The sequence below is a fragment of the Lampetra planeri genome, chromosome 33, assembly GCF_965212315.1.
Source record: "Lampetra planeri chromosome 33, kcLamPlan1.2.h2, whole genome shotgun sequence".
Taxonomy (NCBI): domain Eukaryota; kingdom Metazoa; phylum Chordata; class Hyperoartia; order Petromyzontiformes; family Petromyzontidae; genus Lampetra; species Lampetra planeri.
In genome coordinates this window covers 10,075,318-10,102,400 of record NC_136139.1, presented here as the reverse complement: position 1 = coordinate 10,102,400, position 27,083 = coordinate 10,075,318, and the positions used below count along the sequence as shown (strand labels likewise).

Sequence of the window (27,083 nt, the reverse complement as noted above, 5' to 3'; positions counted from 1 at the left end):
CCTGATTAGGTGAGACAGACGTGTTTTATCCAGCTGTTCAGAAATTAGCCCTGGCCCAAATGACCGATTCTCCCACACATTCTCCATCTCCACTTTTGCCGCCAATTCGCTATCGGCCAAACTGCTCAATGGTTCTCTAAAAAGACATACAGTTGCACATCAGACGGTTATTAAGTTTACAGAAGTTGTTTTTTTCTTCCATTTACACAATGTCCATAACTGCCTATTGTTATTACGCAGTAAATTTATTTTCCTTTCTTACAGCTTTTGCCCATCTGACGAAACGGGAAAACTCTAAGGAAGCTCCCATTTGCAGCTTTCAATCTAACAAACTCCTTAGAGTGTTTCTGCTGAGCAGAAGCAGGTTTGGAGGCCTCGGCACTGCTGATATTTATTCTCCATTTACATTCTGTCATCACCTACCCCTCTCCCCTCGCAAGTTCCCCACCACCCTGAACAAGAGAGTTCTATTTCCTGTACAAATGCAGATGTGTCTTTTCCTCAAAGCACCATCAGCCAAACCCCTGAGCCAAGAGCTACTCCAGTTTGATGATGTTGAGAGTTATTTTTCAACGCATCATTTAAATCCATTTGTATATTTTTTCCTCCAATTTTTTTTTACGAGATTAAAATGCTTTAGTGACCTAAAAGCAGAAATTGGTTGATTTTCTTTTAAAATATATGCTATAAAATTTTCTATTTGTTTTGCTTTACAAAAAAACATAAAAGAGAACAATTATTGGAAAGAACAGCTTCAATGATGCATTTTGAAGAATGCATTGCAAGTTTGTTGCACCACAAAATGGAACATGTAAGATGTATTACTGCACTGCCATGTATAAATAATTGCTCAGAAAACAGACTTCCCCAGGACACATTGGCTAATACATTTCACAACCAATGTTTTAGTCAGGAGACGGCTAAAGCATAGTTGAGGACAATGATTGGGCAAGCTGGGCATTCATTCATCATTTGAAAGGGAGAAAAAAGGTGGTTGAAGGTGAAGAACGGCGAGAGGTAACTGCCCTGAAGCACAACGGAGGGCAGCGCTCTACTGTGAACTTGATACGGCTGCAGGCTCGAGCGTAACAATGTCATCGGGGAAACGGTCCTTCAGCAAGATGCCTCTGTCACGATGGCAGTCGAGCTCTGCAATGAAGCCGTACCAGTAGATCACGAGCCCCGGGCCAAACCTGGGGGGGAAAGGGGCGCACACACGAACGCGTACGCACATCAACAAAGCAACACGCGTAATTACAGTGAAAGAATGGGGCTCTGGGTCCGCTGATGTAGTTTTTGTTTAGTTTAGCTATTTTGTTCTGGAAGCAGCTACACTGTATCCCATTGTAAATGGAACACAAAGGATGACTGAGTGGGTCTGGATCCTGAAGACAGGTCACAGACACAGAGGAATGTCTGGACCTATGCATTTTTGAAAAACAATAAATTCCAAAACAACCAAACAGTGGTGTAAGGTGAAAGTTCAGGCCTGCAAGTGTCCCTGAGGAGATGGTGAAAAGCCAGTCATGACAAGAGTGTGGGATGCACCTCCTGCTGATGGACAGCAGGTACCTTTAAGCTGCTCACCCACATTGCATGCTATTGTTTTATGTGTGCAGGCTCAATACTACCTACACCACCACTCTCACCACCCTGCTGTGAAATTTCAGAGGTTTTATTAGGCTTTTACAATCTATTCTTTATTTGAAAAAAATATTATATAGTATATAACAGGCATACAAGAATGATACCGTATAAAAGGATAAAGGATATTTTATGCCCACATTTCTTCAGGACTGACAGGCCAAAGACTTCCAGGGAGCAGTTGTATCTTGGATCAGTCTAAGCGGGGGTATGCTTGGAAAGAACCACTCCTACCCACCGATTGCAATAATTCATCAGAGGACCTATATGAAGTTTACACAGCTGCCTTACCACCAGAAGTTGCAACACTTGATATTTCACATGTGCACCTTACTCGTAAAAGTGGTACAGCACCCAAAGCTTCCGAAGCAGGCAGCAATGATTGCAAGTTTCACCCCCACCCCCCTCAGTGCTCAGGAAGTGGTCCCTCTGGCATGAGGTGGTAGCCAGGAAACGGTTGTCAAGAGGGCTGAGTTCATAAAGAAGTCAAAGCTATGCATCAAGGGGCTCCTGGCAGGGCCTGATTCTCAGGAGGTGACAACACACATGCACAGTCAGGACACACATACTATCCAGCCACATACTGTTATGGCAGTGACCCTGAAGGCAAACATTCCCAACAGTGTGCAGTATATGAATTATTGGTTCATCTTTTAAGCAGTTGGCAGTTTGAAAGACATTACCTGGAGTTGCCAATCCTACTTTTTCCTCTTTAAAAATACATTTTAAATGTATACTTATGGACCTCCTTAAAATATTGTACATTTATTTCAGTGTTCAAATCCACCTAGCACAGCAGGATAAACTGCGGCACTCAGTATGTCGAGGTATTAGGTAGAGTTTGAAGTGTTTAAACACTGCAAATGACGTGTCAACATCCAGCACCCATTCATTTACAACTTCCACGCCTTCTGCACAAACATGCCTGGAGCATGTTCTTAAAGAGCCGCAAATAAGGATAACACTTGGCACCCATTTGCAAAATCCTAGCACCGTGCCAAATGACAATACCCAATCAAGAGAAGGAGCAAGCTATGGCCCGAGGAGTCAACGGTTGCTATCAAGTGCTCCAACACTTGCATCGTCCCCATACTTTTTAGCGGTGAGCCAAGGAGTGATAAAACGCGGCAGCGCAAACCACCATGTGGCATTTGTGTTGAAGGCTTAGGCCTGGATTAAAGCGGCTTAATGGGAAACCTGAGCCGCCATGGCCAGGGCCTTGTAATGCAGGGCTGCCCCAGTGGATGACCACATGTCGCTGGAGTTAAACGGGGCATAATCGTGATGTGCACACAGGAAACGTGGCTTGGATTAATTCCACTGGGCCCTGACCAGGGGTTGCTGCTCTTTAACCGACAAGCCAAACAGCTGCTCCGTATTACTGAGGATTTGCTGGGAAATGCCAATGATGACCAAAAGTCCCTCTCCACCGGTTTTGAAAGCAAAGTGATAGCCAACTTATCTCCCTTTGATAAAAAAAAAGCCATTAGCTGCGCAGCTGCATTCAACTGCCAACGCTTTCCTTTTAAGCTAGTACATTCCATTTAACACATGTATGTTTTGTATACATTGAAATAGTTTCTGAGGGTGATAATTGGCTCAATTGTCAATTGAATAGTTATTTCCCACCGCAAATATACCAAGGTGTCCTATTTGAAACTGTTAATTGTATTACATGGTGTATGTATAGAAACTGTTTTATACTAGAATTACCAATACATTATTTCCACAATTTTATTTGCATTAAATTTAAACTATATAACCAGAAGTGCTATACACAGGTCCACACCCAATCTGCACCTTTTGGTTAGCATTCCAAATATATGCTGTATATATACCGTGTTTCTAAACCTATCCCTCCACCTACGATCCCTAACATGGTCTACATTTAGTCACCAACATGAACACTGACATCCAAATGATTCTGTGATGGATTGCACTTCCACCGCATTGAAGCACAAAATGGATTGCCATCAGTTGCATACAACGCAATGTGTAAATGGAATAAGAATGTAGTATCAACAATCACTGTTCACAACAGTTGAACGGCCAATGACGTATGTGAAATTTGCAACAAAATATGACTTTCTGCATATGGATTAACACAACACTGCAATTTTAAATGTATACAAAAATATATAAAAAATGTTTCACACTGAGATGAAGAAAATCAATGTGACAAAAAAATATTTGTGAAATATAAGATGAAAAAATAAAATTGCAATGTAACATCGGAGTACAAAAAGGTAAAACTTAGAGCTAAATATAAACATCATGTAGAACGACATTGTCTGGACACAATAAAAACATACGCAAAAGCTATTATACTAATTAAAATACCCTTTCTCATATGATGCACCAAATTGCCCTTTTTATAGATTAAATTTCATAATCCTTTTTGAACTTGACTTCGGAATGACCCCATCATTCTTGGCTTGTCATGCAACTACCTGAACTTTTCTACAGGATCTAATTATAAATCAGACGGGGGGGGGGGGAACTTCTTTGCCCTTAATTTCTCAAGTGTGCCCCTGATCCACAGGCTTTGTGCCACTAGCCTGTGCACACTAAGCCATGGCTTTCACATAATGCCACCATCTGTGGTTTCATTAAAGTGACAAATCCCTATCAACACGTGTAAAAGTTATTTTCCGAATTATCTGCAGGTTCAACCTGGGGAATAAGGATACTGTTTCAGCCAAGCTGAACCCAAGCTCTTCTATTTAATGCAGATACACGCAATATTGATTTTCCAAAGTATGTGGGTTTTAGAGCACCGACCACAATTTCACTCAAATACATTGGTGGGCCGTGGCTTGTGACATTAATAAGCCTCGCGAAAATGTTTAAGAAATTATATATCAACATTATTTTGCAAAATACCAGGCTGTCCGTTGTTGGTTTAATCGTTGCACATAAATCTAAAGGCGATACACCCCACGCTGTAAAATACACACAACTTTGGAAAAAAATACATTAGTGGATGAAACCAAAACTGCCACTCTCGACAAAGCCTGAGAAAAAGCCCATGTTCATAAAAGGAGTTTATTTTACAGGCATAAATCCGTACACCACATCATAAATCAAGGCAGTGTAATTTACTTTAGAGAAATGTCCCGCCTTGTGACAGGCATTCCATTCAAGGCTAAATGTTTATTAAACAAATTCAGATGTGGCCTTGTGGGTGTTTGAATTCCTGCACGGTCTTACCAGATTCCCCGGCCAAGACACTGTCCTTTGGTCTGAGGCACAGCATGATAGATGCTTCCATGGGTTGGAGGTCAAAGTTGAATTGCAGGGCAGGTTAAATGCATGCGAGCGAACTAAGCAACCATGGTGTAGGCGAGCAGCAAGGGATGGCGCCACGGTTGCACGTGCTGCAGTTCAGCTCGCCTTTGCAATTTCTCTAAGTTAATTCAGGTCTTCCGACATATTGTATGGTTGTGACAACCTTAAATGTACATAATCAAAGTAAATTGCTTAATTTACCAATCTGCCAATTACGGAAATGTGATATTTAATAAAGGAAAATGGAATCTGTAAGAGTACCTTCCCATTCCTCGTCACAAGTCACACACCCCTTCATTTATCTTGCAAATACCTTTATATTCTTGGACACCTTAAATTTAGAACTGCAGATAACACAACTGTATTCTATGTAATACAGACATCTTACATACACAGCTACTGCAAACGTACTAAAAAATGCAGTTCCATTGGGCAACACAAAAAACTACTTAAAATTCTGATAAAAAATATAAAAAGTGAAGTAATAACACATTGCGCTTCGCATTATTTATATATGTAACAATGATGAGTTTAGCATGGCATGGAATTGGCAACAGAAAATGAAATCCTGCTGCTATGTAATGATATCACTGTATTGAGACAGTGCCCGAGCTCTGGGAATAAGAACAATTCTTTAGAGATGAGATGAAATCAAATGCTGGTAAACTCCATTAAGGCCACGAAGCCACACAGTAAGACAGGGTTCAGGTACAGTGACTTGGTCGTGGCACATGTCCAGCACTTACCAAACACGTTTGAAAGATAAGCCGTGCTGGGTGTGGGACAGAATGAACAATAGCTGCTTACGAGATTAAGCACGGACGTAAATTTATTTGGCCACCCTGAAAGGGGCCCTGTTTTGACACGGTGCAAATTCATCAACACATGAAAGAAATGTTTATGCACTACCGTTACTTATATGTGCCCTGACTCAATGGGATGAAAATCTATCATAGGGGGGGTATACATTAGAAAGTGGAATGAGCTGCACTGGATAGCCTGGCTATGGAAAGTTTACAGTTTCCCTGCTGAGAAGAACTAATATTGTGTTTTTTAGGAAGCCATGAAAGGAAGTATTCGCGGGCAATTTCTTTCATGTTTTGGGAGAGTACAGCTTAGCTCACAGTCATTATAGTACTGTATTAGAGCAATATGAGGACCAATGCAAAGTTGGAATTTTTTAAATACAATACAAATATTTTTGCAACGTTAGCAGTCATTGCTGGTTTTCAAATAATAAGTGACTAAACACCAGCATTAAATAAGAGACAATAGCATCTGAAACAATGTGTGCACGATAACCTTTTAATATTTTGAATTAAACACTTCCCTATAAAGTATTCAACCCTTATGAGGCTATTACAGAAGCATCAATTGTGTAGTATGCTTTTATAATTGTATTTTTTCAAAGTCCGTTAAGGTTACTTTAGCAGGTGTAACACTAATTATGCATGAAATCTGGCTGTTATTTTTAAACCTTATACACATTGGTGGAAGAGTGATGGTCCATTTTAACTGCAAAAAGAACACTACCTTGGGATGAAAATGTCTTATGAGGCAATTTTATAAACAATATAAGCCAACAAAAAAACAAATCAACCAATTAATCAATTGTAAATGAATAACCAGCCACATAAAAGTAAAAATTTACAATATGCGGGTAATATACATCAAACCTTCCTTAACGTCCAAGGCAAAATGAATGCCACTTTTTTTCTTCATTTTCTTTTGGGAACAGGGATTATTCAGGGTCACAAATCTGTAGCTCAGGACTGACATATGGTATGTCCATTTTTAACTACATGCCACTCAGTAATCCTGCCAGCAACAATTGGAAATGCATTTTATGGGAAAGCAAGCAGACCACAGCTGGAACCAGGACCCCAGTTGTTGGCCTCTGTCCATCCATCCCAAAATGTGATTCTGAAACCTTAAATATGTGAACTTTAGACTTTCTTGCTCTCAAGCCAAACCTTAATGGCAGCTATGCCATGGGCCACTCACAAAAGAACCAACAGGAATAGCCTCATTGGTCAGGAATTTGCTCTACACTGCTCAGCAATTTCCTGCGTTGCCACTGCGATACAGTGCTGCTGAAACACAACACTCACGGTTCTCAAACCTTAATTTATCAACAGCCACTGTACACTAATAAAGTCAATAGATTTTCGTAAGTAATGTGCACCTCTCTGCATGCATGAATACGTTTCAATTCTATTTTTACTCTTACATTTATCTGCAAGTGAGTCAAATAACAATTGTAATTTCAATTGCACTTGAAGTGTTTTGTGGAAAATTGCATTTGCACAATGAGCGTTTAACTTCCAATTGTATTCCTTACATCTGTAAAGGAGGAAAATATTTTCCATTCCTGTGCACCTGTGTTTGGCCTAAACTGCAGACTTCTCTACAAATGCAAGTGTATCTACGGATTATTAGGATATAAGAACGACCAACGGGCATGGGCTCACCTGTTCCAGTAGCTCCAAAATTGGTCCTGGAGATAGGTCTGGTGGCTCGTCTCATCTCCAAAGGAGGCCTTGCTCTCAATCCAGTGGATCACTTGCCCATCAACAGCTACATGTTTCAACATAAAACACACAACAGGTGCTAGCAATTGCATGTGGACATATCGCATAATACTGGACCGTCTGAACAATGAGACCATGTGCTGAAAATTGAATATGACAAATGCAGGTCATATTTTGAGTAGGGCCACTGTTTTTTTTTTCAATTGTGCACACTATTGGGTAATAATGCAACGAAGTGCAATTTAACAATAACTTAAAGAGCACCACTTAAAATACTAATAATATGATTATAGCTCATTGTGGGTACAGTATTTCAGCCATAAAATTGGCACACGAAAGCACGCAATTAAGAAACGACGTCAACGCTATGTGCCAAACATTATATCGAAAGTCCCAACTGAAGGGTTATATGATTGCCAGATTGCCAGCATGCACGTAGATTTTTGTGGAGGTCCAAAACTGATCTGCACTTGTTTGTCACGTGTGTGTCACGTGTGTCAGCATCAGGAGATGTGTGGTGCCATATCAATTATTGCATGTATGTTTTTTTGTAAATGTAGCCATCTACGAGCAGACATGATATCGAGTGTTCATTATCTTATTGTGCATGTTGCCGAATTTCGTGTGTTAAAATGTATAACACACGTGGCACACTGGTGCTGTTTTGGTGAGCAAATACTAATAAAGTACACACATGTATTTAAAAGCTGGTGTCTGTATGTATGCAACTGCCAGCTATTTTGCTATTGTAAGAATATATATAACGCTTAGTGAGAGTTATACATTATTCATAGTTGCATTCATATTAAAACAATGAAAGCTTTTTGCGGGTAGTCTAATTTCACCCACAAAATAATACGGAGGTGTTGACTGAACACTATTTAGTGGTAGGCTATGGGAATGGCAGTTACAGTGTTTACACCGACATGTGATGTCTCAACACATTTGCAGCAAGTGGGAGTAATTATATTGTATATATTAAGTACAGAAATTAAGCAATATAATTGCAAGTGATGATTACAAAAGCATGCTACTCGTTTGCCAACTTACACTATGAAATATAAGCACCTGCTCTTCCTGCTTACAGAGTTTATTGAATGCTTCGTGTTATTTTACAGCAGCAATTTGAAGCAATACTTAAAAATTAATGTAAATATTCAAATTGCAATGAATGTGGCAATGATCGTGAAAAGTCTTAACCACAGAGAGCTGATATTTTCATTTGTCATGCATATTGTTTTCCCTGGCCTTTCCAAACAATCAGTGCACTCGCGTCTGACAATAAAGTTCAGGGGTTATGAGAAGTTAAATGTACACACATGGCAGAGCTGGAAACGATCCAGAATTCAGTGCCTCTCTCCACCTTCGCTTTGGATTGAAGGGCATATAGGAGCAATTTTACATTTTCACATGGATAATCAAACGTGCCCATTCAATTGATGGACAATGCCAGCTAATCTCTAACATATGCTCTGGTTTATGGCCATCCCCAAAAGCACAGAATGGCCATTTCCTCTCGTGAATGTGCTTGATACACAACAAAATATTATTCTTTTACTGCTTCCAAATGTGTGCCGACTATAGCTGAAATGACAAAACAATTTGTTGCATTCGATTACTTCATTATTGAAAAATACATTTATGCAAGAAAAAGGCAGAATAATGGAATAACAATGAATTAAAACTCACAGATTGGAACCTCCAAAATGATGTCTGGAGTTTTGTCATAACCTTTGGTACGCAAATCGTCCTCATCTGCGCAACATTAGCAGTGGGGGTAAACAGGAGACCCTGCTTAATGGCAAACCATCTTACCGACGTCAACCACACCTAATAACCCGAGCCCGCAAAGGACCGGCGTAGATTTCTCACCATTAGCCTGCACAACATTGCTGCTAAAGTATCGGCTGTCAGAATATCCAGCCCCTTAAAACCGAAACCACATGGTATGAACACAAGTACACTCAAGCAACGGGAGAAGACTGTTCCACTATGTGTTGAATGTTTGGAAAGTTTTCAAGGCATTTTTAATAGTCTTAATTTTCAGAGGCATGTTACCGCGAGACAAAATTAATGCTGTCAGACCTCAGAGCTCAAAATAGGACTTTTTTTGACAAAGTACAATAAAGTAACTCAAATAGGATAAAAATACATATAATTTCATATTTAAATCAAAGCTTAAAAATAAAACAAACCAAATAGCCAAATAACCAGCAAAGTGCCATATAATAGTCAGTGTTAAGTGGCTTTTGCTTACCCTGAAATGCAAGTCTACGCTCCTCGAGTTTTTCTCGGAGCAGGATCTCGTGCTCATAGCCAACCGAGCTGCGTGTATCTCATAAAGGGTTACCACTTCACCTTTGTGGTCATACACGATAGCAAATCAAAGCACCACAGGGTAAAACAACATCATTGAAAAAGCAGCCGATACATGGAGCAGAATATTTTTAAATATAACATGCAATTATTGTTACCGTTAAACATTTTGAAGCTAAGAAAGGTTATACCTGAAAAATACTAACATCTATTTGGTGTTTCATTTTGTTCATTTTGCAATTGTAGCATAACTTCATCGGCAAAATAATTTAATATGACTGTTCTCTTGAGAATATTTGAGTGAATTAAATACAGCACAAGTCTGGGTAGAGATAATTATATAAAAAATGGTATGAATGTATACTTGCTGATAAAGACTATTTGGAATGACTATGAAAAAATCAAAACCATATGTCTCGTATGTTAGCTGCATTTGATTAAGGAAGAAGAAAAAACTAAAGACACATGTACAGTACATGGTCCAGTTTCTGTGGACTTCAGAAAACACTTTCAATTTTTTTCAACGTACACAGGATAATAAAACAAAAAAGGGGTATTTTCTTTGCCGTACAAGTTATTTTAGTTAATGGAATACACGTGAAGAACTTGCTTGATTGCCGGGAGGCATTTTTGAATGTTTGAACTTTTGGCCGTCTCCCTTGAAAGCTGCCCTTTCAATCCCACAGATTACCGTGAAACTGATCTCATAATTAGTGACCTCAGCATGGGCACCGTCATTACCGTGCAACCTGAGCTGCCTCCCGCTCCCAGCATAATTAACTTGCGCCCACCAACGGCTGTAAACATTTCCCCTCCGGGCCCCTAGCGGGCAAACGGGCAGGGCAGGGCGTGACACACGAATGGACATAGCCAAAAGTGTGATGGGGGGTGGTTGGAGGTGGGAGGGGTATGGGGCACAGCTGGCAAAGGCATGAAGGCAACCTAGCACGTAAGTGGCCTTAAAGTGACAGTACACTTAATGACACTATTTTGTCAAGATTTATGGTGTTGACATTTTAACCTCAAAACTAAATGCCAAATTCTGCAGTCAAATTTGTAATTTCACCAGTAATTTTGGTTTTCACATTTTCAACGTTTTTTGGTGTTTGCTGTAAAAGAGGAATATTATAACGAAGATTACTAAGAGAACAACGAATGGTATTTCCTTCCATTGCATACATCATGTGTATTGGGCCCTAAGAGGGTTAACAAAATATATACAAACTCTAATATTCCCTCCAGCTCACAACAAATTGAAAGCAACTTGTAGAGGAGAATTGTGATGATGACCTACTGAGGTTGAGTTGACGTGCAAGAACATGTATAGAACTGTGGATGAGGGAACACAAAAAAATGTACACGGCAATGGAAAAATGCTAAAAGTCGTCCGAAAAACAGTATTTCCTTTGGTCATATTGAAGAAATAGTTTTGACAAAAAGAGATGGGATAACAGAAAAGATAAAGAGGATCTTATTGCCCTCAAGCAATCCACACAGTGCAATGCCACTACATGAACACAAAGCCTGCAAAAAACAGAGAAAATGCAGAAAAAAAATATAAGTTGAAAATAAAAAAAAACACACATGTGATTTGTGGTTAAATGTGACAGAAGCGAGGATACTGCTTAATGCTGTCCACCAGTGGTCCATAACAGCAATCATTCAATGTACACTGCAGAAATGAAAACAACAAAAAACATTGATAAGCATCTAAACATGAATTAGTTTATTTTTGTATAAAATGTGTTTGTGACCAGCCCTCTATTCTGTTGCTCGCTTCCCCTGTTGACGCCACGGGTTAGAAATGCCTTTGTGCAGCAATCAATGCAGTAGCTACTTTGCCCCCTGATAAGAAATGGTCCCGCCATCCATTGATGTGCCACGGCAGATTGCTTGAAGTGTGTAATGAGCCCCCCATGGGAAGGCAGATAGCTTTCAGGTTTACTCTACACCCTGACCCTAGCTCCATGATTACTCGACAAAAAAACATGCAATTCATTAATGTTTAAGGGAAAACCAGAAGCTGCAAACCAAATACCTTAATCCGGTTAATGCCCAACTAATGTAAACATGTAAACAGTCAAACGGTGGGACATTGAATAGAATGCTAATCTGGGATTGACCACTCAAAATGTGAGTAAAAGATGCCTGGGACAGCTGGTGTTCTGACCTGGTACACTTGAGCAGACAACACAGGGTCCGTGATCTGTGATGGATCTTTCAGCATTGCATTCAGGGTTGGCTTGCTGGCTGAAGAAAGGAAACCATTAAAATAATAAATGGTTATTTCTACGATTCTGGACATTTTTGACAATAAAACAGTCTAAACGGTTGATGCATTTGACTTTGACTCCCTCTGATGGCGCAGCCTGCAACTCTGCACCCTCAAAAGCAGTAGCAAAATGTTCAAACCCAAATGGGACAATTCAAACTATATATATATGTAAATGCACACATAAATGTTTATATGTATGTAAATGCATTGCAAATATTTGAGCGGTGCCTATTAGTCAATATAATCATATCGCCAAATGCAAAATCGCCATAATGTCACGAGTGGAACATTAAGATTCGTAAAACACAAAACAACGTTATATTTTATACATGCTGCAATTAGTTATTCTGGTCATGCAGATGCATAAATGTCTCTGAAATCTTAGGACATTTTGCACATGAGAATAAACATTTGTGCATAAACTCTGACCTATACAGTATTATTGTTTTTCAATAACCCTGTCCCTAGTCTGTACAGCCAGGATATTCACACGTAAACATCGCTCAAAACGTGTACACTGCCTCATTCAAGCAGTATAAAAAATACTGTGTTATTGATAAAATGTATATCCAGTGACGTTTTATTGGCAATTTGGGCTATCAATTCCATATTGATCCACATATCTCACTGAAAAAGGATAGCACGCAATGGCTATTGGCATGTTCTATGTGATGTCAAGTAATTTCACTTTTATTTGTCATGTCATCAGCATCCCTGTAAGTTATTTACAGACCTCGATAAGCTTAAACAATGGTAGTGGATTCTGATTATTTTTTTGCAAAATAACAATCTATATTATGCAAAATAGCATTTTATTCACAGAGAGAACAACGTGGTACCATTTTGACTCGCAAAAATGTGGCCATACAGAGTTTGACTGGAAAAGAAAAAATCTGGCAGGAAACATAATTCACTTGTATCTATGCGATAACCAATGCCTTTTTGGCCAATTACAACTATTCTATATTAAGCCGATGTTTTGATGCAAGTGTCGTAGACATTGTCCACTGTAAGGAAAAAAAGCATGTCAGAACATGTTGTAAAACCTAAAACTTCAACATAAATATCATCATCATCAGGGATGTCCAATTCAAGGCTGGATGAAAAACTCTCAAAGCTCTCACAATATCTCATGGTTTCAGGAAGTAAAACACCATCTAGCGCCAGCACATTAGCTGATTGAATCGCTCCATCTACATAGCATAATTAAACCAAACGTATGATAATAAAAACTGCTTCTTTCATGCTCCCATTATTTGCTATGAAGTCCTGAATTTTAGTGTTTAGGTCAATGTCTTTCCTCATTTTAGAAGGCTCTAGCATTAAGTATTTCCACCCACTTCAAATTAAAGATTATTAAAATGTGCACCAACAAGTCATGATGTTGATGAAATTAACCAACTACTAAATAATGTTAAAACACAGCAAAATTGAAATGGGTGCCTGATGCAAAAGTATGCAAAATGTGCAAAGGTGAGATGATGATTGTAAGCTTGGCATTACAGTGAAGAATAAGAGGTGAACATTAGTTTGCAGCCAGTAAATGGTTGAATTTTTTTTTTAAGAATCTAGGAAATAATTCAGAGAACATGATTGACTTGCTTCTAACAGACAAATGCCAGATGAAAAAGATATTTCTGTCGTGAACAAATTCAACACAGGAAGCGATCACGGTCTGGCACAAAAAAAGTTGCACTTCATCGCCAAGGAGGGCAAATCTAATATTAGGCAAAAACAGGATGTAAAATATAAAAATCTAGGTCAAACACTATGCAACAGATTCAAATGTCAAGAGAATAAAAATCATGAAATAGATGTCACCACCATGAATAAAGCAATAACTAGCAGAGTAATTGATTATGCACTGAAAGTAGGGGGAAATATTAAAAAGCAAACAGAGAAAAAACTAATCTAAAACCACGAAGGACATTTTGAGGAAGAGGAGATATAAAAAAATATCGAGATGCTAAATAAAAAATACGCAAAATTACGTAAAATAATTAGGAACATAATTAGAAACGGTAATAATAATTAAAACAAATAAACCACGTTTTAAGATCCTTTAAAATTATACTAAAACAGGCAATTATAATTTGGACGTGATCATGAAACAAATGTATATTTACACAAAAAATACATGAGTAATGTATTCCGCATTTACCATGCAAATATTTGATGCTGAAGTTAGTCGACTGAGGTTAATTATGCTGCAGGGATAACAGCAAGCCCATTAATTCACACACCCTGAATTCATAGCACAGCACACCCATGGCACCAACAAAATATAGCTTTATGGCCACTTTATTTATCCAACAATTAAGGTGCCATAAACAATTACACCTCTCTCCCTCTTGACAATCTGCAGACAGATCACATGCTGCCTAATGATGTAAACCCATCAGACTAAAAGCTAGTGTTAACAATGTCGTTGAAGTCTATCCAAAATCTAGTGAGAAGAAAAAAAACATGCTAAAGAAAGAAAAGCATTACACTGCATTATACTGTACAGCTATCGGATGGGATGGGGCTATGATTGTGCCGTTTGGCTTGCAGTTTTCTCCGTAATAACCTCAATGGCATCTGTGGAGCCTCACAATTGTGCAATTCCGCCCAGACGGCCTCACATTAACCCTTTTGCCCAGTCGCCTGCACACAGCAACACCATTTAATCAAGATTTGGGTCAGTCAACTAGCTTTTTAAAAAAGACGCTCCCATAACCTGAAGCTACAAATAAAAAAATGGTATGCACCTGGGACCCAGGTAGAAATTATCAGTTAAAATTGGGATTTAATTTGTACTCCAAGATTACCTTAAAGGCATTCTTTGTGCAGTCAGGGGTAAAGAATTAAGAAAAACTGCATGACTGAAGGTGTTAAGGCGGTGCTTAGGGCAGCCAGAGCAAGAACAGCGCGTGACAAATGATAATGGGGAATCAATACGCGAGAAGATATCAAGCAGCTGAGCTTATGAAGCTGGGAGACAAATTGCTGGCCTACAACGCTCATTTCCCTTAACAAAGTCAACATTGCACTTTTTTACACCGTGTTGAAGGAAAATCAAAGAGCCTTGCCGGGCTGGTAATATTACCGACTTTTTCACTCTAATGGCGTTTTGATTGATTTCCCCCACCCCACCCCCTCACCCTAATGGTAGTTGTATAGATTTTGGAATGCTTTCGTAAAATAGCTGTGTGGGGTAAACATCCCAGAAGGCAAAAAAGTCAACAATATGAGGCATTTTTGTGAGCAGCTAAAAACTGGAAGCCGGTAACACAGCTGATTCACCATGAAAAAAAATGCAATGCAATGCCAATCCAAAAAAAACCCGTTATAGTCATTCTCATGATGGCGAGGATAAGGGCCTAAGGCTTTTTTTTAAGAGAGTAAAAGTCTGACCTTGCAGCTGACATTGCAAGCTTTTGCACTCCTAGTTTAGGCAACAGCTGTACACAACTAATAAATCAAGCACGTTGAAATAGGTAACTTATCATCAGTAGAAAGCTACGCAGTTTGGTGAAAAGAGCTGGCTTGCAATAAAAAGAGCAGAAATCGTTCTGGGTCACTTTGACCAATGAAATGTGCCGTTAAGCCGGCGTGCAGTTTTTAGCTTTAAAAATCTCATTTACGAGGTGAGGCAGAGGATAATGCTTGCTTTGAACGGTATGATTGTCTGGCCCGCGCGCGCGGTCTCATAAACTCTCAGCTAATCTGACGTCCCAGCTTCCAAGCGGTGAGGGGCTGTCGCCCACTCATTTGTCTTCCTTTCTTTTTCGCCGCCGCCACCTTTTATCGGCACAGTGCAGCCCTGTTCATTTTTTACTAGACAATTTATCATGTTTTGTTTGAGGGGAAAATGCTTTCTTTTAAATATTTTGCACTTTTTTTTGCAGGTTAAGCCGAACATATGGAAGGAAGGAGTTCAAGCAAAATTGCATAGTGCAGGCCAACATAAATAATAAAAATGGAATTTCAGTATCTAACAAAGCATCACAATTGATGCGATGGATAATAAAAATGCTGAAAGTCATTTTACAAGCAAAGAGCACGCATTTATGACCGCAGACTCAAAGGTGGCCCACAGTGGGGACTAACAGCATCCACAAAGCACAACCACTGCTCCTGTTATCTATTCAGAAATATTTATTTTTCTGTTATATAATTTCTTGCAATGAAAAGGCTCAAATCTGTATTGTTGGCTACCACGACCAGTATTTTCAGTCCGAGGCCAAAATTGAAATGCAGGTACCATTGCATTTTTAATTTCTTCAACTACAAGGTTACAATACTTAATCTTCTTTAAAAAAAATGGCCACAATCTAGAATTCCATAATGCCAGAATAATAAATTACTGTAGTTATTACTTTTTTATGCATGCATATTCTACGATATGTGCTGGATGGTTTTTTACATTTTTTTGCAAGAGTTCTTGTAGGTAATTTAGGAAGCAGTAACAAATGAGAACCTCCATTACCGGTGACGCCGATGAAATTTTTCAACTTGTTTATTAATTAAAGGATACGCATGGTCCTTTCTCACACGGGCGCTGAACCACAAAACTGCTCATCCATCACACCTTTCAGACATAATGGTGTGTGTTGATTGGGAGCCTTTATGATGAATCTCAGGGCATGCAGGTTAGAGAATATTAGGGGACATTTACATAAAGTGGATGGGTCTAGTATTGATGGAACCCTACGTGATAAATGGGATGTTCAAATATCAGCAGACAGTCTCGCTATCTGTCTACCTGCAGCAGCCCTCATTAGATTCCCAAATCGACTCTGGTTTAATTTGTCCTTCACCAGCCAACGCGGCTGCCGACTCAAATCTCGATTATTTATAAAGAAACATTTAGCAACTGCCACCTCAATCTCCTTCCCATCTGCTATTTCTGACAGCCGCTGGGTTCTTTGGCAATACCACAAGATCAAATGTGTTAGAATTATTCCATCATTTTCAACCAACCACGTTTTACTCACTTACGAAAGGATTTACTTCATAATCTATCACGTTTATTGATATTGTATAGTAATTTGCTCAGTCAGTGTTTGCAATACCAATAGTCAAGGTTGTAAAGGTTGTATACCATTAAAAAGCTTCACGCAATGCAAACCAGTATATTTTAGGGTTGTCAAATTTGCGAGCTGCAATTTACAATGTTCACAATTACACACAGAAAGCAGCTATCCACACCCTCTGGGAAAGTGGATGTTAAATAAATGGTGCAGTAAATATTACTATGGTACAGAGAAACCAATGTTTACCTAAAGGTTACTGTTTAGGATTTTTTTGGTATATTCTCGGTGGACATGAATGAACAGAAATTGCTTCAACAAACCACAAACCAAGTATTGAGTTTTCTAATGAGTAAAACAAAGCAAAGCAAACGCAAAGTCACAATGCAATCAGCTTCTCTTGCAATGTTTGCGTGTCAGCATTTTATAGCAAGCAACACATCAGCAGGTTGTCAGTGGGCACAATCCCAAAGCAACAGCTATAGCTCCAAGTCCCCATCCCAACATTAATGAAAATTAAAATGACCGGCACGGTGCACACATCCTGGATTATTAAACCAGGCGATAATTTCCCTTCCGGGCGAGACAGTATCGATCTATTTAGGCTAGCGAGGATGAAATAATTGTAACTAGGGAGAGAGGTGATGGATGCTTCTGCCAATAATGCTGAGCGGTTCTCTTTTGCTAATTGCCATGGAAAACAATTATCTCATCTTTGTTTCATAATGGAAACACATTACACAACTCCAATATCCAGAGGAAAATTTCATGATTTCACAACAGAGCTGTGTGGATTGAATTTTATTTTCAATCGGTGGATGCATTTGTTACCTATTCACTATAGAAGCAGAAACAAAATAATAATTGCATGTTAAAAAACTAAAACAGCACAGTATAGTTTCATCACAAGGCGATTAATGTATTATTAAATCACAACTACATGAGTAAGTTCACATATAAAGTGTAAAAAACATGCAAATATCGTGTGCACATAAATACAGGGTGCTATTGATATTATTTGCTATTGCTAATATGAATACTCGTAACAAATATAACATCACTTATTCATTAAAAAATATATGGAATTACGTATTTATTTGTATATATATGATTCTGAAACTAGACCATCTTTCTCTCTACAGGATATTGCACATAAACGTTATTTTGACACATGTACGCACACCTTCTCTATGATATAATTTGAAGGTTGACTATGACAAATGACACTATAAGCCAGGAAACTGAGCACAACAGACAACTATTTTAATCTTCTTCATGATTAAATTGAAGTAGCAACATGCTGATCTCATGTAATTTCCTCATAAAGTGTCAAAGCCGATTAGTCGCAAGACAATTTGTGTGCACCGCAGGTAAACTAAATAAAATATAAGTTGATCAAGCACATTTTATGTAAACGAACTAAAACATAATAGAAATGGAAAATGAGATTTAGAAACCGGGCTTGGTTGTGAAAAAGCACTTTACTCATCATTACCAAAAACCTTCAAATGTATTAAAAAAAATAAGGCAACACTTCAACTTTTTGCTTTTGACTAAAATTACATGGCTCAGGATCTAACAGAAAAGCTGGTCATACTACATTTTAAAATCTTTATTCTTAACATCTGTAGAATCAAGAAAAAACCTTCAACATTTCTGTCTCATTTTCAGTCACTATTTATTATGCTCACAACCATTAAAGGTGTGAACAATCAAGGTTGTATTATCAACGATAAGCAAATAAGACCCAGAGCGGATTGGTCAGCAATGAAATGACATTCATTTTTGTTAGTTATATTCTAGAATGTGGCTCATAAAAAAGAAAAAGGCTTATACAATATGCTTTTCAGTAGGTGGTTTAACCTAGTCCTTAAGGAAAATAAAGAAAAAAAACGGTCAGCATTGTGAACTTTGGTCATCAATGTGCAAAAGTACAAGGTAAATAGGGTATTTCCAAAGATGTTTTTCATCTGAAAAACAAATACATATCATTAGATTTTTTCTTGACCTACTGTTTATGGAACAAAATAAAATCATATAACGGTTGTCTTTTTTTCCTGGTGAATGTGGAAATGTGGAATCGTGTTTGCTTGTATTGTGTCTACCTCTTATGACCTTTCATGTGAAATAGCAATTTGTATTCAAAATTCGAGAAATACTTAACATGAAAGTGATGTATGGCTTCTTCATGACATCAAGAATATAACATTAGTTGCAGCATTTTCTTTTTTGATAAATGTATTATACTTATAAAAGATACCAAAAACCAAGCTAGAAAGGCAGTCCATTAAGGGAGCCCCAATTTTGTTGGGAAATTCAAATGTGTCAAAAATGTGTGCAAGGAAAAACATAAATGCACTTACAGACACATATGTTGTGTGCATACTCACACCCACACTTGTGTTCTACTCATACAAATATAAATGATAGCACAATTTCTTGAAGTATTTGCTGCAAAATAATGGTACTGCTAAGCTATGACTTAAGTTTATCATTCATCAGTATAGGGGTCCATGATGTTCTTGACAACATGGGAAGTGTCCAGATGGACATTTTTTTCGTAAATAAAAATAATTTGCAGCTCTATTAAAGATAAGATAGACAAGTTAAGTTGTACTCCATACCCCAGATCACACATTAATGCACTCACCTGCTTCTCCTTTGGTGGAGATAATAAACATTTCCAAAATAATCCGGGCCATCAAGGCTGGGGAGAAATCAACCTGAAAAAGAAAAGTATATTTGAGGTCCCAATGTTGTCATCAGTAGTCTTTCGAAACATATGAAATACTTAAATTTGGGAAATTACTCACCTCACTCATGTATGCAGAAATGGGAAGAATCTTATGAAATATATAATGGGCTTCATTATGAAAAAAGTATAGTCAGTGGAATAAGAGTTTTTAAAATTGTCGTTTTTTAGTAGCTTATTTAAGTACTGCTAAGCTATGTACTTGTTTTTTTAATAGAAAAAAAACTTTAAATAATTGTTCAAATGCACAGGTGCTTTGCAAAACAATGATACATCTTTGATAAACCTGTAGTGAAACCTATATTCCATCTAGCTAAATGATAAGTGATTACATGCATACATATAAGTGAATTACTTTCAAATGCAGAGTGAGCATTTTGTTTGTGCATTAAAAAAACAATTGTCTTCGAAACAACTGATCTACTGCAAAGAAAACTGCACTACCACAGCATCAACTGTGTATTCTTTGTTCAAACACAGGAGGGAAACTAAAGCCCGCTTCCTTTTGCCATTCTCTCGAGCCAGGCAATAGGCAAGCCCTTGCATGTTTCAAAATATCGCTGAGTTTACCTCCCTGTTTTCATCCTGTCTCATTAATTTTTCATGAGGCCCTGCGAGTTAATGTCCCTGTCTCGCCTGGGCGTACGCAGCTAGAGACCCCGCTGACACCGCCGTGCTTCCTGGATTTTTACTTACAGCGCTCTCTGCACTTAGGGCAAGGCTTATGGAAAACGATCGTGTGCATGATATGCCCAGGGAATTTTAATTTCCACCATGTACTCTGTTTTCTGATTCTTGTGTCAAGCTACTTGTGCTTGCTCATATGTTCTTTTTTTGACAAACTGCTCGCTGAAATAATACATATAAACTATCAACACAGTATTCGATTTTAATATGACTGTTAAACATTTTTAATTATGAAATGTTATGATACTGAGCTCATGAGGTACGTAATATTACAGCGTAAATCAATTTAAATAGCCTCCTATATCAATTTCAAAAACTTTACAGGTGACAAAGTAATTTCGCAGGGTTATATTTGAATGCATTATAGATATGCATATATATTCAGCGATTTCAACACAACGATAAAACCCATCAGAACTGACACACTGTAAAACACGAGATGTCATCTGTTATTAAACAATGAGAGATTTAATATTTATTTTGTGTCTCTTGGGCTAAGTCAAGGGTTGCATTATTACCAAGAGATAGTATTAAGAAGCATTTTACAAGCAGAAAATTGATATTTTGAAGCATGAGTAAAGTAACGTGGAAATATCACACGTTAACCGTTAATACTAGCTCGAGCATCTTTCAATGTAACGTTTCTATGACATGATGCTTATGTCAGCATGCCCCCAAAAAAACTGGTCTGTGCCTGGTGCTGTAAACATGAAAAATATAAAGTAAATGCAATTACTGCATTTTGTTTAAATGCATGTTTTCCAGTCAGAAAATGTTTGATTCATGTTAACCATATGGTATTTTGCAGTGTTTGGCACAATGTTTACAGGATTGTTGACAACGTTAAATACAAGTGCATTTTTAATACCAATGATCATGACCAATAACAATTACAAGGGTTAGATTATTGTACCAAATTGTTAATCATCTGCTTAAAAACAAATCGTGCAATTGTAATAAAATAATAAAAATATTGCATGGACATCAGATTCTCAGTTAATGCTCTAACACTTCTCGTGTAGGCTTTAAATCAAACTGCTATTGTAGGAAAATTATTTTACCTCATTTGCCAGATCCACAATAACAGCAGCCAGTGGCTGCTTTTCGACTCCACTCTTATACCTGTATACAATTAGAAAACAGAAGCATGTTTCAAAGCGATACATTTGTATTTCGTGGAGATGTGCTTTTTCTAACATGTATTTTTTACCTATTCGAATATAAATTTTAACAAGGCAAAATATGGACTTGAAAACTTTAGTTGAAGGTTAGCAGCGGGGCGATGTGAGTATCCGCACTACTGATCACACTGTACATCCGGTGCGTCGCACAAGCCCTGAAGGTCAGACTGCAGGATAGCAGCAGCAGGGTTTCCATCAGGATGAAATCATCGGCTCTCACTGTTTTCCCTGGCGGGTCACTGTAACATGACTTGCCTTCCCTGGCTCCTGAGGTGGCACCACAATTTATCAGATCCCAGCCTTTATCTCAGCCCTGGGTGCTATTACATTTCAGTGCGTTCCACTGAATATAAATCCCATGCGCTTGTTATGGGCACATTGATAGGGAAGAACCCCACTCCTGAGTATCCACGAAAGTGACTTTATGTGACAGCTTCAGAGCCTCCTGAGTCTTTGAAATTTTGAACAGAAAAGAATCAATCACTTCAGGTAAAAAAGAAGAAAAAAAATCCTTGATTTATTCGGTGCTAAAAGGTCAAGAGAAAAAAGAACGCATTAGTAGGAAAAGGGTTAATCGATATGATCAAGAACAGCAGAAATGAATGAAAACGAGCAGAACAACATCCAAACCACATAACTTATAAGAAGCAGTTATTTGATAGAAAATTCGACCTATTTAACAGCTGGATCAATACCGAAGCTTTTATGGGAAGAAATAAAATATGATCGGCGTAGGTTATATTGCAGCAGCAAACCCATTATAAGGGAAAGCCCCAGCTGTGATCATACCGAGGGTTATTTCAGGCAGGGTCTGGGAGGGCCAATAGCACTCCGGTACCCTCTAGTGAGTCTGCAAGGTCATACCTTTGATAGTAATACTCCATGACCTCCGGCATATGGTGTCGTGCATAGGATTTCTTCATACGCTTCTGTATTGATTTTGATATAAAAAATAGATGGTTAACAGACTTAACAGTAGCATCATTGAAGTCTATTTTCTAAGGCATTATATCCTTGGGCCAAAATGAAATCTGTACAGTGAGAACATTTCTTGTACAATGTCATAATGTGAGGCATTATGAAATTCATGAGTTCCATATAATTTTATTTTTGAAATATCTCTAGCGTACCACAGTACATTTTTGTATGAAAGTGACGAGGACAATTGGGACCATAAACCATGGCAAATGCATCAGCACAGTTAACGATTTTTATAACTGCGGCTCTTTCCCTGTGTAACGTTCCGTAATCTTTAATTTAGCTTCTTCATTGACATTCTCCCAAGGAGCACGCCTAGAGATACCTTTAAAACCGCAATCTAAATCGAATTTTCCTTCCGGGCCCGGCCTCCTGACTGATACCTGTCACCGGATGATAAATGACTCAATTTGCTTTGTAATACCGCCTTCTGTCACTGTGGCCCTGGCCATTCATCATCATCCCTGTCAGTGGCACAAAGTCGCCCTGACAGGGGAAGTTGGCAGCCAGTTACTGCACAACACTAGGCCGACACGGGGAAATCGCAGGATGTTAGCATAATAATGGGGGCCGCGAGTGATGCATTATCTGTCGCTGCCAATAAGCCGAGGCCTCATCTGCAGCCGGGCAGATGGGCACACCAAAACGGGCAGGCTAGCGGAAGGGGCGCCTGGCCAGGGTTTCTGCTGCCCGTGAGGAGGCTGGACGCACATGCCGCCAGCATGGAACCGATCGAACGGAGCCGGTGGTTCAATTACACCCCGACGCAGGGACATTCATCATTCAATTAGACAACTGTCAGGATTGACAAAAGGAGAAAACTTCCAACCTGATACTCCAGGGAGAAGATGCTCAATAGCGTGGCCTGGGCATGGCTGCAAGAAAACACAAAGGGCAGAGTCAGCAATAATGGTTTTGCTGGAAATACCTTATTACAACAGGTTCTGCATTTAAAATATGGTATTCTCATATATTGTGCCAGTTTTCTTGATTTTTAAGTATTTAAAGGTTTACTAATTTTTCCCCAATCGTCCATCCAATCTAATGCCATTATGCAGTAAATACTTGCTTCCTTTTCTGAACATTGCCATCAAGTTTAATTAGAAATATGCAATACGGCAAATAAGCAATGTTAATATTTTTTAGTTATATTGACTCAAGTCTAGATTCAAGATAGATTGGAACGTATTGTTAAAAATAATGAAATTACTGCACATTCATTTCATTAAATTAAATATGATTACGTTTTGACTACAGTCATTTCACATCAATTTTTTTAATATATACGCTTGAAAACAACATATATAATGTTTCCTGCCACCACTCAACGGCCACGATGCTCATTAGATTGTATGTCCTTTCCAGGATTCTCTAGATGCCGTAACGGCTGTTCTCCCACGACAGAAAAAGCCATGTCCTATTGTTGTTGGCAGTATTCATTGGGGGAGGTATTCGCTCACGGCACACAATCCCCACAGAGAGCTTGCACCTCTCGTTTTCTCCAGAATAATTGGCGCCGAGTACAGCTGGCGATGAGACCTCAAGAGAGAATGAGTGGTGGTGAGCAAGCAAGCAAAAGGTTTCTGCGTGTAGCCAAGGGAGGCGCCGTGTAGGCATATCAAGTGCATGGCAGAGCAACAGACCCAGCTCTAACAGCCTAGGCTGTGTTCATCCTGGCCACTGCTCTTCCCAAGAGACACATTACAGTCACTTGAATATAAAAAACCCAACATGCTCCCCAACACATTTATGTCAGCTTGCAAATATTCTGTTGTTGCTTGGTCTATTTCAAAATACAATGCAAATGTTTTATTTATATATATATCGCATGCAAGGTGGGTGTAGGACCGCTCTGTGTTTTGATCAGGGGTAAATAAATGTCACTTGAAAACATCCCTTTAATAAGACAGGTTGACTCAGGGCAGATGGCTGGGGCCCTGCACCCCTTTCCACAAGAGTTCAGGCCCCAGCACAGACTGCAGGTAATTTACGGTGACCTTGGCGGCCTCAGGGTCCTCCTTCACTGCCAGCCTGATCCCAGTATTCCAAGCGCGTTGTCCCTCCGACCACAATACCAAAGCAACTATGGCCCTTTTACACCAGTAAAAAAAAACATATACCGTTAATATGCAAATGTTTAGATATAATTTAGCTCATATGGGTTATTCAACGTGGTTGAACGGTTTATCTCGCGTTAAGCAAGATTGTATGGCTCTAACCTTTGGAACTCTCTACTGCATGTAAATATGGAACTATAAAAATATTGTTTTCAAATTATATTATAAACGTAATTCTAATATTTCATTTTCTAATTAAACAAAAAAAGCCTATGAAATTCCTCTTATTCATACACCTATTATCCGATACTCCATTTATCCATGTCCCTGAATATATCCGCTAAAATCATCCTATTATATAAGCGTGCCCAGCTGAAAGTGCTAGCCCATCCTATTATCGGAGTCTTTGCGCGGATAAATCACCCAGGGGTCTGCCAGAAGCACTAACCTCATATTACCCCAGCCTTCACACGGATAAGTGACCCGGAAGTGGTGGCAAATTAATCCAATTGTGCGTGTTTATTCCAAAATCGCGTGGATAGCATAATGGCAATATTTTTGTTGCAGATAAACAGGGATAACGGGATCGATCCCCCCATATCAAATCCACCAAGAGGCGTTTCAGTGTAACTCTTATCTTGTGGTTGAGTACTTAACAGTGTGACTCCTCGGGCTGTAAATTTCATATTTAATGTACTTGTGAATGAATCATTTTAAGTCATGGTTAAGCTTGCAGTCATAACTAGAGAAGTGCTTCTATAGACATTGAAATGTAAGTGCTGTTAATGGTGTCACTTGAGTACTATATAACTTGTTTGACCAGAACTTTAAAGTATGTTTCCCCTCTCAAGCACGTTTGAGCCAGGGACCACACCACCAAGTATCTATATTCTTGCTGTGGATTTCACACCTGGTGACGATTGCTTGTGTTGCAGTCGAAACGTCGTGAGAATTGTATTGTTTTATATTTTTATTATTTCCCTTCTACGTGACTTTACCGAAAGAACCAAGCGTATGAATCCCCGCAGTCACGAAAGCTTTAAATCAAAATGTTTTCCACTATTTAAACATGTTGTATGTACTGTAGAGGTTGTGAACTGCTGTGATGAAGGGTGTTTGAAAAGGTCAACATTGTTGTGACTTTACAAAATTACCAAGTTTGTTTACTGACGTGTTATCTGCATATAATAAAAAAAGAAAAGTCACTTATAAACACCAAGCGAATTTTCCGCACTTGCACGTGTAATGCCTTGTTTTTGGCAGTCCCGTTGGGTGAGGGGCTTCATCCACGAACGTGCGGGTGATGTTGGTTATTTGACCAAAAGGTGTCAGTTTTGTTGCCAGATAAAAGGGTAAAAAAACTATTATCATATTTTGCTACTGGCAAAGGAGGTTCCAATGGTGTATTTGACCATACTTCAGCACGCTTGTCACTGTCGTTTGAAGGCAGAGGGCACATAGCAGCCCAGCACAACAAATGACTGCTGCACTGCCCCCTGCCGTTCACCACGTTGCTTACTTAGATTACTTTAAAGTGGAATAGGAGAAAAACAATGATCCAGGTAATCGCTAGAAACGTCATTTTCATCCCTGCTCAATCCACTGCTAGATGAATGCAAACGCAATACAACATTTGTGTTGATACTGCCTCTAAATCCAACATCATACTCCGCAACATTGAATATTGCATTGTGCTGCGTAAGTAACTGCAGTTGTACACCAACGAAATAGTTTCAATATCAACATGAAAGTGATAAATTATCATTTATTTCGTGTCATCTTACCTTGGGAATTTCTCTATTAACGCTTGAATACATCGCCGTACCGGTCGCAGTGGCTCAACGAACGCAACTATCTCTTTGTATTCCGCAAGTTTCATTTCTTTGGCAACGTTTTAACACGTATTAACAACTATCATTAACTCGTTTATTTAATGTATCACATTGTTTAAGTTTTACAGGGAAAGCAGAACCCCTCGCCGCATACAAACACGAGCCGGCCCGGCGTCACGCATTACGGACAGAACGCGTTCAGGATCGTAGGATGTATTTATCAACAATACACAATGACAATTACATAGGCGCAGCAGTTATAATGTGCGGACAGTGGTGCTTTACGCAAAAGATGTATACTTTTAAGAGGTAAATATCTGCGGGGCCTCGCCTCACGACGACGGTGAAGATCTCTCACTCTCTCTACCCGCCCGTCTCCTCAGCCGCACTCGACTCTCTCCTCTACCCGCCTCCCACGAGGTGACAGCGAGGGGAATGGACGAGAAAGAAAGAAGGAGACGAAGAAAGAGCGGCACCGCCACCGAGGTTCAGGCCTCGTCGTCAGCTCTGCGGCAACTGGGGATGGA

General features: G+C 39.0%; 1 protein-coding gene across 3 annotated transcripts; it reads right to left on the bottom strand.

Annotated features, from left to right (window-relative positions):
- Positions 1-598: 598 nt before the first annotated feature.
- On the bottom strand, positions 599-27,083 carry CDIN1 (CDAN1 interacting nuclease 1). Of its 3 annotated transcripts, none has more exons than XM_078610262.1 (11): positions 26,509-27,083; positions 23,497-23,542; positions 22,554-22,618; positions 21,570-21,630; positions 19,720-19,792; positions 11,950-12,029; positions 11,402-11,451; positions 9,721-9,788; positions 9,153-9,218; positions 7,404-7,509; positions 599-1,193 (listed from the first exon to the last, which is right to left on the bottom strand). In XM_078610262.1, exons 1-11 carry the CDS (start codon positions 26,601-26,603, stop codon positions 1,052-1,054), a joined length of 852 nt encoding a protein of 283 aa, XP_078466388.1. In that variant the 5' UTR covers positions 26,604-27,083; the 3' UTR covers positions 599-1,051. The 3 variants fall into 3 exon arrangements, with proteins under 3 accessions (XP_078466388.1, XP_078466390.1, XP_078466387.1); XM_078610264.1 differs by having other exon boundaries at positions 666-1,193; positions 26,857-26,907; XM_078610261.1 differs by lacking the exon at positions 26,509-27,083 and adding an exon at positions 25,959-26,174 and having other exon boundaries at positions 666-1,193.